Consider the following 13,424-nt stretch of genomic DNA (forward strand, 5'->3'; position numbering starts at 1 on the left):
AACTGGCATGCCACAAATACTAAAGCCCGTGTGCCTAGAGCGCATGCTCCGCAACAAGAGAAACCACTGCAATGAGAAGTCCGTGCACCACAACGAAGAGTAGCCCCTGCTCACCGCAACTAGAGAAAGCCTGCACACAGCAACAAGGACCCAACGCAGCCAAAAATAAATAAATAAATTTTTAAAAATACATATATATCAATATATATTTTTAGAATACATAAAGCTGAGATAAAGGAAAGCCAAAAAAAAGATAAACAAGATTCAGTAAGGTGTTGATAATTACCTTAGATGGGGACAACAGTGAGTTGGGAGGGGGTAAGATCACGTTGGTAGACATTTTAAAGTTTGAGTTGAGTTGTGGGTTAAAAAAAAAAAAGATTAGTATTTTCATTTTCTTTGGATATATACCCAGGAGTGGAACTGCTGAATCATATGGTAGTTCTATTTTTAGCTTTCTGAGGAACCTCCATGCTGTTTTCCACAGTGGCAGCACCAGTTTACATTCCCACCAGCAGTGTACAAAGTTTCCCCTTTCTTCACAGCCTTGCCAACGCTTGTTATTTGTGATGACAGCCATTCTGACAGATGTGAGGTAACATCTCATTGTGGTTTTGATTTGCATTTCTGAAAAGATACATGCACCCCAATGCTCATAGCAGTATTATTTATAACAGCTAAGATATGGAAGCAACCTAAGTGTCCATTAAATGAATAGATAAAGAAGATGTATATATATATATGCACACACACACACACACACACACACAATGGAATACTAATCAGCCACAAAAAAGAATGAAAATTTTGCCATTTGTAACAACATGGAGGGACCTGGAAGGTATTATGCTTACTTAGTGAAATAAGTCAGATGAGAAAGACAAACACTGTATGTTACCACTTACATGTGGAATTTAAAAAATAAAACAAAAAAGAAAATATAACAAAAAAGAAATAGACTAACAGATATAGACAACAAACTAGTGGCTACCAGTGGGGAGAGGCAAGGTGGAGGGGCAAGATAGGGGTAGGGGATTAAGAAGTACGAAGAACTATGTATAAAATAAGTAAGCTAAAAGGATATATTGTACAGCACATGGAATATAGCCAATATTTTAAAATAACTATAAATGGAGTATAATCTTTAAAAATTGTGAATCACCATGTTGCATACTTGAAACTTATATAATATTGTAAACCAACTATACCTCACTGAAAATAAACCAGGCAAACAAAATAGAGACTTACAGTCTAAGAGAACATGAAACATATTAATAGAAGTTCACTTAATTTTTTTTAAAGGTAATTAATCTGAGAAAAAATTTTTAGAACTGAGGACTTGAATTTTCAGATTGAAAGGCCCATTAGCATCCAACACAGGGGATGACATTAAACTATACTAAGGCATATCAATGTGAAATTTTAGACGTTTAGAAACAATAAGATCCTATAAGCTTTTAGAAAGGAAAAAAAATGGTCTCATACAAAAAGAATCAAGAATCACAATGGTGTTGGACTTAATAGAAAAGCTAAAAGATAGTGAAATAATACTTTCAAAATTTTGAGGGGACAGGATTTCCAAGGGAAGTTTATACCCAGGCGCCCCCCTCAAAAAAAGTGGGTATTGTAAACTAAGAAAGAGGAAAATATGAGGTTCAAGATATGAGAGTGAAGGGTGAACCTAAAATGACAGTTACAAAGCACAGCAACTAGTCCAGAATCTAGGAGAGAGATCTTTAAGAATTTGAAATTGAGGGAAACAGTGTGTTGGAAAGTAATGAGAGGAAATTCACACAACTGGGGTTAAGGCTGAATTAGTAATAAATACATAGAAAACAAAGCAAATGAAAAAACGAGACAATTAATTTTTAGAAAAATAGAAGGAAGAAAGAGAAAAATAATAACATACTACAGGTTCAGCTGTGAATACCATTTATACATTCAAAATAATGTAAACATCAAATATTCAGTTAAACAACACTACAATATAAGTAACTATATGAGGAAGCTGAGGAGACTGGAAGTTTGCATACGTGTGGTGGGGGCAGAAGGTGTGGTAAAATAGAACTAAATCCTTAACTTTCATAGTAGGAAGTAAATAGACAATTCCTAAAACTAAAAATATCAAGACATAACAAACAAAAGCATGTTATTTGAGAGGTGGGGTTAAATGTGAAAAAAAATTAGCTAAAAATGTTGAAAGTGGCTGCCTCTGAGTGAGGTGAGGAGAGACAAGATGGGGGTTGCTATTTATTATAATATACCTTGGAGAATTACATCACTTTTAAAATTATGGGCATATAAAACATTGATAGAAATTAAAACTAAATTAAAAAAAAAAAGAAGTAGAAAGCCCAGGTTATGGAGTTAGAAGGCACGGGTTCAAGTTCTGATTCTACCACTTACCACTGATGTGATATTGAACAACTATCCACAAAGTGCTATTAGGCCATAGATGGATATAAAAGTTGGTAAATAACAGAACTACCTAGCCCCATTCATTGGATTTTACCTTATGAGCAAATCTTGATTATTTATGTTTCTCATATAGGACTTAGCATAGATTTTACAAATAGTATGTCAGCATAGATTTTATACACAGTATGTCCTAAATTCAATGACTACATCAAAATTTAATGCATTTGTTAGTCAGGGATCTGATTTCATACCAACTACCCAATCTGTACCTCAGTAAATTGCTCAACTCCTTTTTTTCAAATATCATGTCTTTAAAACATATTTCCCTGTAACTAAGACATTAAACTGTTCCCTGTATTTTGTACATGCTCCTATTATTGTACTTGTCACATTGTGACACACAATTTCTAGCATATTTGAACTTATTTCTGTATACTGTTTCCTCAATCACAAGAATTTCAGTTTTGAGTATACAGGGATTTCAAGTCACTTCTGTTGGATATAATTAGGGAAAAAAAGGGGGAGGGGGCAGTGAGAATAGGATTGAGAAGAGAAAAAAGATAAGTAGAAGCCTAAGCAGGAATAGAAGGTTTTTGCTTTTTTATTTTTTTCTGCAGTAGAGCTTTGAGAAAAATCAAGGAAGCTGAAGCAAAAGAAATATAGGCTCAGAATTGCCTGCCAGCATTTGTTAATACAGAAGGAGCTAAGCTGATTGCGAGGTGACAACCAAGTGACAGCTTTCACTTGTGAGATTCTGAAGCACTTTGATATATACTAATTCTAGTCTGAACCAAAGCTGTATATAACTCTGAGAACTAGGAAGGAGTCTGAGAAATACTACAGTGAACTGGATACGTTAAAAAACAATTTCCTAGAACTTTTTCCATTTCATATATCCCAAGAGACACGGTAGAACTATAGAGATAATAGTCAATAATTTGTGTCATAAAATCATAGTAGCATTAAACATTTGCACACAGGAATGTCCAGAAAAAAAAGCCCCTTAGTAAACATGTTATCTGTAATTAAGCAAAATAAACATACTATGTTCTCACTGATATTGAGAAAGAAGGAAATCTTGGATTTTCTAACAAGCAAGGGATGGTAAGTGGAAATTAATTATCTTTACACAACTGGTTGGTTGAATCCATATTGCGAAACCCGGATACGAAGGGCCAACTATAGTGTCAAGTAGCAGATCACATGCTTTACAAACATCTCATTTAATTCTCACACAAAAATCCCCAAAGGATTCAGTCTCATTTTACAGCTAAAGAAAATGAACTTCAGGTCAGTTAGACAATTTTTCCAAGACCACACAGTTTTTGAGTGTTGAAGCCCACCCAGTCTGAACTCCAGAACCTGTGCTTTTAACAACCATGCCACAGCAGTAGCTGTTTAATTTAAAAATCTTGAAAACATTTCTAAACACGAATTAATAGGCAATGGGAATTCCCTGTCCAGTGTTTAGGACTACATGTTTCCATTGCAGGGGGCACGGGTTCAATCCCTGGTCGGGGAACTAAGATCCCACAAGCTGCGTGGTGTGGCAAAAAAAAAAAAAAAAGAAAAGAAAAGAAAATTAATAGGCAATGTAGTGTCAGTGTGCTAAACCTATAATGCTGAAACTCGGGCTCTTATAATACCCACTCATGAATCTAACTACAGCTCAGACTCAAATTTTTAGGATTTAAACATCTAGGGCTTGATTTACTTTCTCTTCCCTTGGAGGCAATAAGAGCTACCTTTATAGGCAGGCCCTTCAACCCATTCAGTAATATCTACTGACTGGTCAGCAACGGTCATAACTGAGCCAGACGCTGGGGATAAAGTGAACAAACTGGACATGACCCCTATTCTCACGGAGCTTATAGTCCAGTAGAGGAGAGAGTAAGTAAGAGAGTAGGGCTGCCATACGTAGGCAAACAAGGGGCTATAATTTCATATTAGAGGGTCAAGGAAGACCTCTCTCAGCAAATAACTTGAAAACTAAGCTGGATTTAGAGTGCATGTGTTGTGGGTAAGGGGAGAGCATTTTCTGGTAGAGAACATCATGTATAAAGGCTTGTAGCAGGAAAAAAAAAAAACAGTCCAAAAAATCCAAACATAAGTTTGATGCTGCCCTCCTCAGTATCTACAGCTCCTACAAATCTGAGAAGGAAGTGGCAACAGGGAGAACGATGGCTCCTGAAACATCTAGCCATTAGGCATTCTCCAATAAGCCAGTAAGAACACAATTTGGGAAACTTGGACCTAAGGGATCTAGACTATCTGAGAATGAGAGAACTGAAGGCTGTTCTGGGACATAAGAGCAGCCAAGAGGCAGGCCAAATACACAATGAGAAATTTAGGATTCTTTTAAAAAAATGCTTATCACTGAAATGCATAGCATTCCATGGTAAGAATTTAAAACTCAGTCATTTAGGTGAAACTTCGCCGTCAAACCTAACAAAATATAGATATTGAGGAGTTCAAAATTTCATGTTAAGAATGAAAAATCTTTCTATAACGCAAATCTGATTATGACATTCTCTTGTTTAAAATTACTCAAACAACTCCCCACTGTTTTGGGGATAAAGTTCAAACTCTTTAGTCTAATCCCTGTATTCTCTCCAGTACCATTTCCTGCTTCCCTGCCCTCCATACTCACACTATAACCATACAGCAAGTTACCAGTATACATCATACCTTTTCAAAGAGAATAGAAGAGCCAACATAAAGGAACTTCTACTAACCACATTGTGACAACTTAAGCATCAAAACATTTTAAAATGAATAGATAGATAATAGTTACAGTTAATTTAAAATAAAATTGTGAAAAGCTACATATTTATAATGATACTTAAGAGATAAAGGCTAATATGTAATGTAATAAAAAGTTATAATACCAAGAAGAGTAACTATAGTAGGGTATTTGATTTTTTAAAATTGTTTTAAGTAGAGGAGTGTTAAAAAAAGAAAACATTAATAATTGTAAAATATACATATGTTTATATAAAGTCTGGATACACAGTTGTTTTTATCTGTATAGGTAGAAAAGGCTGAATACAGGGAATTGCGAGTAAGCAAACCAGACCTCACAAAAGTAGAAACTATGTCAAGAACAAAAGGACTGATCCACATGAGAAGCATACATAATAACAAGGTAGAAAGAGGATTCAACAATTGATCTGCACCAGTGATTGCTTTAACACAAAAAGCAACTAGAAAGAAGTTTCAATGCTATAATCCAAAATTACAAGTTAACCAAATGCCCTGAAGAAGAGAGCTAAAAGTACAAGCTACATTACTCAAATCCTAGGAATGAACATTCTAGGTGGTTCTATTAATAGTCAGATACTAATAAGCCATACATAGCTTCTAATAATTGCAACAGACTGCGTCAATATATAATGACAGGACAATGGGTTACATAATTCTGACTAAGAAAAACCTAAAGAACACATCATTCCAGGGAAAAACTCCAGGGAAAAAACACATCATTCCAGGAAAAACTAAAACCTATATAAAAAGTATGATCTAACAAAGCTTTTTGGTCATAAGTTCAGTTTTGTTTTTTAAAAATATTTATTTGGTTGCGCCGGGTCTTAGTTGCAGCATGTGGAGTCCTTAGTTGCTGCTTGCTGGCTCCTTAGTTGTGGCACGTGGGCTCTTTAGTTGTAGCATGCGAACTCTTAGTTGTGGCATGCATGTGGGATGTAGTTCCCTGACCAGGGATCGAACCCGGGCCCCCTGCATTGGAAGCGCAGAGTCTTAACCACTGTGTCACCAGGGAAGTCCCATAAGTTCAGTTATTAAAAGTAGCCCAGTCATAGAATAAGTGACTCAGGTTTGAAATATTCTGGGAAAAGCAATCATGAACTACGCCTTAACTAAAAATCAATAACAAGTCAAAAACCCAAATTCTATAATCCTGGCTGGACTAGATTATTATTCCTTTTCTTTTTGGTCTGGTAAGATTACTATAACTCTCTGAAGGTAAAAAAAAAAATAATCCACTACTAGAATCCTAGGAAATATCAAGATAAGTATGTTGTAATCCTAAGAAGACAAAGCATGGTTAACAACTATTTTGTTTATTGGCTATTCAGGGTGATTGGTGTATTCAGAAGAATCAACCATACTAAATTTGTAATAATAATTTTAATTGCTTAAAGATATCTAATTTAATTTGTAATCAAATTTTAATTATTATTACTTTTTTTTTTTTTTTTTTGTGGTACACTGGCCTCTTACTGTTGTGGCCTCTCCCGTTGTGGAGCACAGGCTCCGGACGCACAGGCTCAGCGGCCATGGCCCACGGGCCCAGCCGCTCCGCGGCATGTGGGATCTTCCCGGACCGGGGCACGAACCTGTGTCCCCTGCATCAGCAGGCGGATTCTCAACCACTGCGCCACCAGGGAAGTCCTAATTATTTTTTAAACATTGATTTTAAATTAGATTTTTTTGTTTCTTAGTATATGTATTCAATTATTTGAGTTTTAAACACAATGCAAACAGTTCTGAGTGCTCCTCTCTGCAGACAAAAGCCTCTTGGATGGTACAGAATCTAATCAATAGTTATAAGCCTCTTCAAATCAGGGACTGCGTCTTATTTGACTTTATGTCATCAACCTCTAGCACAGTAGAGTCAGTTCTTAATAAATGTTTCTTAAGTGAAAGCATGAATGATAATAATAATTATAAGAACCCAACAAACAAATAAATCAAACTCTAGCCTCCTTACCTGCTTTTTTTTTCCCCTTTTGACCTGGAACTGGTTCTAAGCCATCTTGACCTTTTCTCATTAACATGGCAAGCGATGCATCATGAGCTCTGAACAGGTCCACTACCTCATGTAAGGCAACATCTGTTATCAGATCACAGCTCAGGACCAGTACATCTGTCTGTCAAATGGAGAAGGGGAAAAGTCAATATCACAAAGGACAATGGATCACACAGATCATCACAGGATAAACTTACAATGTCTTCAAAGAACACAAACTGCACACTTGCCCTCAAACCTTTTTTTATAGCAGTAGCACAGGTAAAATAAATGGGGTCGTTCTAATTGAGCTGTGTTGGGGGAGGGTCTGGAATTCCTACCTCCCCTTTGTGTACGCCTTACTGCTGCTGTCCCTGAGGCACCTCTGGAATCTTGGGCTCTAAGGAACAGAGTATGAAAACCACCACATTGTCTATTTCTGTGACTACGGAGTTAATGATCTTAAATTTATACATCCCTTTACAGTTCAAAAAGCACTTTGGCAAAGTTTGATGATTCAACATGGTTATGAAATACTTTATTTTAAAGCAGTCACTTTGATTGGAAGATTAGGATTGATACATATACATTATTGATACTATGTATAAAATAGATAACTAATGAGAACATACTGTATAGCACAGGAAACTCTACTTAATGCAATGAGGTGACCTAAATGGGAAGGAAATCCAAAAAAGAGGGGATATATGTATATGTATAGCTGATTCATTTTACTGTACAGTAGAAACTAACACAACATTGTAATGCAACTATACTCCCATAAAAATTAATTTTAAAAAACTTAAAGTCACTTTTCTACAATACTAGGAAATAAATAACACATGAATAAATTATAATGTGCCCTTCTTTGGGAAATCAGTCTAGCTAATAAACAATTATAATACAACCTCAGGTATGTATAAAAGCACTCATTTAATCCTCATAACAGTAGAGGTTCTGCTATTTTAAAAAGTCTGAAAAACAATGGAGTAAATTATTCCAGATTTAAGAATAAAGTAAATATCTACATGGAAATTTCTGTAAGTGGCTCCAACTTTTCTAAGATTTCGATTTAAAATCAAGATTCCTGCTTTGGGGGAAAATATAGATAATTTCAACTTACATTCTAGGAAAGCAAAGAATCATACTTGCTCAGGAAGTGACTCAACCATCAGAATGCCTTATCTTACTGCCTGCAATTTCTTATTCCGAATACAGAATCTGTACCAGAACCGTCATTTCTTTTTCTACATATGACTCATTATTTACAGCTTAAACAATTCCTTTTGAAGGCCTCTTAAGTTTAAGAAGTTCAAAGTTGGATTTTTTTCTACTCCTCTACTTAAGGCTCTCTTAATTCCTTCTGGATCTTAGCTAAAAAAAAAAAAAAAGTTCCTATAAACATCTTCTTCTTAGGAAAAAAAAATTCCTTAAGTCTGCAGCTCACCATCCAGGAACTGTCAAACATTAACAGATCAGCCCACATACATGCAAGCTAAGGAAGTAATAGCTTGCAGAATCCTACTTCTTGTTAACAATGCTTAGAAAGGGAGGAAGTATGGACCATTTACTAAAGACATGTCACTTACAGCAGTACAGAAGTTGCCCCATTTCTTTATAATGAAAATGACAGTTTGTTGAAGAAAAAAAATCCTTTCTATTTTTCTAAGTTTCTTTAATAAGATGACTGATTTCTGCAAGCTGACTGTTCCACAATAAATTTAATTATTAAGTGTACTCCAGAGTGAAGAAAACGACCCCAATGCAGATGCCTCTGAAGTGGTGACAATGTTGTCTTGGAAAATAAATGCTGTTATAATTCAATATCTGCAAAAAATAAATCTGTCAGCATAGTGAAGGTCAAACAAGTCCTGCATAATTGTGAACAGTCTGCAGCCTCATTTATCTCTTTGCTTTTAGATGACTTTTTGCTAAGCTGAATGCAAAATCCCCAAGGAGCACAAGGAACAGAGTCCTCCCCCGTGTCTGGTTGCCATCTGTTCTCAGCATGAAAAGAAAGGCTTCAGTCTGAAAGGGCAGGGCCTGGGATACAGATGGAGGTGGTATTCCATCAGGCCCTCTTCCTGCCTCTGCTCCCAGAGAATGCACCACTCTCACTGAGACCAAACACATTCCTGTCTTCTCTGCAACTCCACTTCCAAAGGAAAGTCTCTGCTGACAAACTGTACTTTGTTTCCAAAGCTAGAAATCCTGGAAGAAGAAACTAAAGTCTAAAAGGAAAATGAAATCATCCTTACATGTTCGTAATGCTATCTATTTTTCTTTATATTTTAATAAAAGTTGTAACTGGAAGAAAATAAATGACTATTGTTTTTATTTTTATTCTAAAAATGCAAAGCCCATTCTAGAATTGCAAATGTTCTTCTACTAACTGGAGCCCAGAGAAAGAAAGTGGAAAAACTGTTAAGAGCCAGAAGTATTTCTGATCATGTGTGACCACAAACCATGAATAAACATAGACTGCTTGGACTGTGAAGCAACTGTATATCTTAACTTGAAAGTTCCTGGGACACACCAACCCTCAGCCGCCTTGTGTTTTGGGCGACCAGTTCTTTTCTAACACCACAGTATGCCTCATCTTCTGCAGAGACCAACTGGCATCTCCACAGACCTCCCTATTCACTATTCTAACAGTCCTCAGTGAGCTTTATCCCAAGCCTGCTCCTCTAGAGGAAGCAGTGCAATGTCAAGGGCAAAAAGCACAGCTCTAAAGGACAGTAAATGTGTGCATTTTCCACCAAGAGAAAACATACAAGGTCTTCAAGGGAAAGTAGAAGATAGCACTTTAGTATTCAAGATACCCAGGAATTCAAAATTCACACTGCTGCCAATTAGTCTTGGCTAAAGCAGCCAAATAAAGTTTAGAAAACCCAATTACCAAGCCATGGCAAAGTCCAGAAATCTGTCATTATAAGAACATTTTCAATCAAGCCAAAACCATTGAGTAAAACTAGAAGAAAAAAACAAAACCGGATGTATGTGTGTGTGGTGGTAATGGTGGGGTAGGAGGTAGGGAGAGCTATGAGGACTAGCCTCTTTTCTTTTCCTGGAAGCTGTTCCATGACAGATTGTTATAAATAACACAATCTGGCAAACAATTTCCTACAGAAAGGAGAAAGAAAAACACACTTACTCCCCTGGAAAAAAACTGTCAGGGCAAGGTAACTACCACGCTTTTACCCACTCAGCACCTCCACAAACAATGGCTATGATCCAAATCACCACCCTACCCATACGGAAACTAATGAATTCAGCTACTTGGTGTGACTGTGAATGGTCACAATTTACATTACCTATGTGGTCCAATCCCAGTCCAATCCCCAAGAGTAGTTTGGTGCTTTAATAATTACTGATGGCTAACTACAATGGAGACATCACTATGCTCAATTTTGGTTGAAATACCTGGAAAAGATTCCCAGTCTGCAGTCCCCAAAGTGTTCAGCAAAGGGCCAACTGCCACTTTGTTTTTACTAAAAGGTTTGACCAGCAGGTGCAGGAAGGAATGACCAACTCAGTAGGTAAATAAGAAATGTGATAATCCTTAGGCTTAGAACGAAATATCCTTCCTCTGCTCCTTAGCTTATAGTGTTACCACCATCCAGGATCTGAAGACAGAAAGCTGGCCATAGCCTAGGGCTGAAGTCTTCTCTTTCCTACCCAGTACCCCTTCCTCACATCTCACTGGTCCCAAGTCCTCCTCTTTTATTTCCACTGCACTGGCTTAGTTCAGGTCTCAAAATATTTTTCCAGTCTTTTTTTTTTAACTTTAAAAAAAATTATTTATTTTTGGCTGTGTTGGGTCTTCGTTGCTGCATGCAGGCTTTCTCTGGTTGCGGCAAGAGGGGGCTACTCTTTGTTGAGGTGCACAGGCTTCTCAATGTGGTGGCTTCTCTTGTTGTGGAGCATGGGCTCTAGGCACACGGGCTTCAGTAGTTGTGGCTTGCGGGCTCTAGAGCGCAGGCTCATTAGCTGTGGCGCACGGGCTTAGTTGCTCCGTGGCATGTGGGATCTTCCTGGACCAGGACTCGAACCTGTGTCCCCTGCATTGGCAGGTGGATTCTTAACCACTGTGCCACCAGGGAAGCCCTTTTCCAGTCTCCTAACTGGTCTCTCTCACAGCAGTTTTCCCATATTCTAATCCATACTCCAATTTCCACTGCTTATTTAATTTTTCTGCTTAAAGACACCCTAAAATAGTGTTCTCCAAACCAAAAAAAAAAAAAAGATAAACACTTATCCACTTATTCCCACTTAAAATATTTATTTAAAAACACATAAATCGGGACTTCCCTGGTGGCACAGTGGATAAGAATCTGTCTGCCAATGCAGGGACACAGGTTCGAGCCCGGGGCCGGGAAGATCCCACATGCCACGGAGCAACTAAGCCTGTGCACTGCAACTACTGAGCCTGTGCTCTGGAGCCCGTGAGCCACAACTACCGAGCCCGTGTGCTGCAACTACTGAAGCCCGCGCCTAGAACCTGTGCTCCACAACAAGAGAAGCCACCACAATGAGAAGCCCACGCACTGCAACAGAGTAGCCCCCACTCACCACAACTAGAGAAAGCCCGCAAGCAGCAATGACGACCCAACGCAGCCAAAAATAAAAAAATTAAAAAAACCCCAAAACACACAAATCACTATAAATGATATAATATGCTCCTTCTATAACATATATAAAAATAGATTTAAAAGAAGAGATACAATTAAAAAGAACTAGATATTCTAATTTATTTATTTATTTATAGATATTCTAATATTTACCTCTGGAACTCCATCCTGCACACCCTCTGGCTTTGAGAACACTCCATTTTGGAGATCATTACTCCACAGGATTGAGTTCAAATTGCTTAGCATGACATTAAGGGTCTTCAAAGTATGACTCCACCTACCTAATTCAGCCTTCTTTCTCACAATCCTCCCTCCACATAGTTAATGTTAATTTGCTAGAGTAAACTGCCAAGAATGCATTCCCTAGTCTCTCTTTCCACCCCACCACACACTCATCAATCAAGATTCTGGTCTTGTCACAGTTATCAGAAAGAGAAGAGCCAATATATTATCTCATCTAGAGATGAAGTCTTTTCTGATCCATTACTGACCTAAAATCACTAAACTGGATTACAATTTTTTTCCCATCTAGACTTTGAGCTTCATAAGGAGCTCTTTTACCTTTGTACCCCCAGAGTTCAACCTGGTACAGGCAAACAAAAGCATCAGTAAATGTTGGCACACTTCCTGTTACCTCCTTGTCCTTGTTTAAATTTGATTCAAAGATTGAAGACCTAAATGTAAGACTGGACACTATAAACCTCTTAGAGGAAAACATAGGAAAAACACTCTGTGACATAAACCACAGCAAGATCTTTTTGATCCACTTCCTACAGTAATCAAAATAAAAACAAAGATAAACAAATGGGACCTAATTAAACGTAAAAGCTTTTGCACAGCAAAAGAAACCATAAACAAGACCAAAAGACAACCCTCAGAATGGGAGAATATATTTGCAAAATGAAGCTACAAAGGATTAATCTGCAAAATATACAAACAGCTCATGGAGCTCAATGTCAAAAAAACAAACAACCCAATTAAAAAATGGGCGGAAGACCTAAATAGACATTTCACCAAAGAAGACATACAGATGGCCAAGAGGCACATGAAAAGGGGCTCAACATCAATAATTATTAGAGAAATGCAAATCAAAACTACAATGAGGTATCACCTCATGCTGGTCAGAATGGCCATCATCAGAAAATCTACAAACGACAAATGCTGGAGAGGGTGTGGAGAAAAGGGAACCCTCTTGCACTGTTGGTGGGAATGTAAATTGATACCACCACTGTGGAGAACAGTATGGAAGTCCCTTAAAAAACTAAAAAGAGAACTACCATACGACCCAGCAAACCCACTACTGGGCATATACCCCGAGAAAACCATAATTCAAAAGGACACAGGTACCCCAGTGTTCACTGCAGCACTATTTACAACAGCCGGGACATGGAAACAGCCTAAATGTCCAACGACAGATGAATGGATAAAGAAGATGTGGTCATAAACAAGACCAAAAGACAACCCTCAGAATGGGAGAATATATTTGCAAAATGAAGCTACAAAGGATTAATCTGCAAAATATACAAACAGCTCATGGAGCTCAATGTCAAAAAAACAAACAACCCAATTAAAAAATGGGCGGAAGACCTAAATAGACATTTCACCAAAGAAGACATACAGATGGCCAAGAG

The 13,424-nt window shown here is 37.4% G+C and overlaps 1 protein-coding gene across 3 annotated transcripts in view; it reads right to left on the bottom strand.

Moving 5' to 3' along the window:
• The window catches only part of EIF2B3 (eukaryotic translation initiation factor 2B subunit gamma), a 158,158-nt gene that overhangs the window by 92,858 nt on the left and 51,876 nt on the right, over positions 1–13,424 (bottom strand). For all 3 annotated transcript variants that reach the window (XM_007110668.2, XM_028489433.2, XM_055084658.1), the window contains one exon: positions 7,145–7,304. In XM_007110668.2, the coding sequence (XP_007110730.1) occupies positions 7,145–7,304 (160 nt within the window). The remainder of the gene's footprint in view (positions 1–7,144; positions 7,305–13,424) is intronic.

This window comes from Physeter macrocephalus, chromosome 4 (genome assembly GCF_002837175.3).
Source record: "Physeter macrocephalus isolate SW-GA chromosome 4, ASM283717v5, whole genome shotgun sequence".
Classification (NCBI taxonomy): domain Eukaryota; kingdom Metazoa; phylum Chordata; class Mammalia; order Artiodactyla; family Physeteridae; genus Physeter; species Physeter macrocephalus.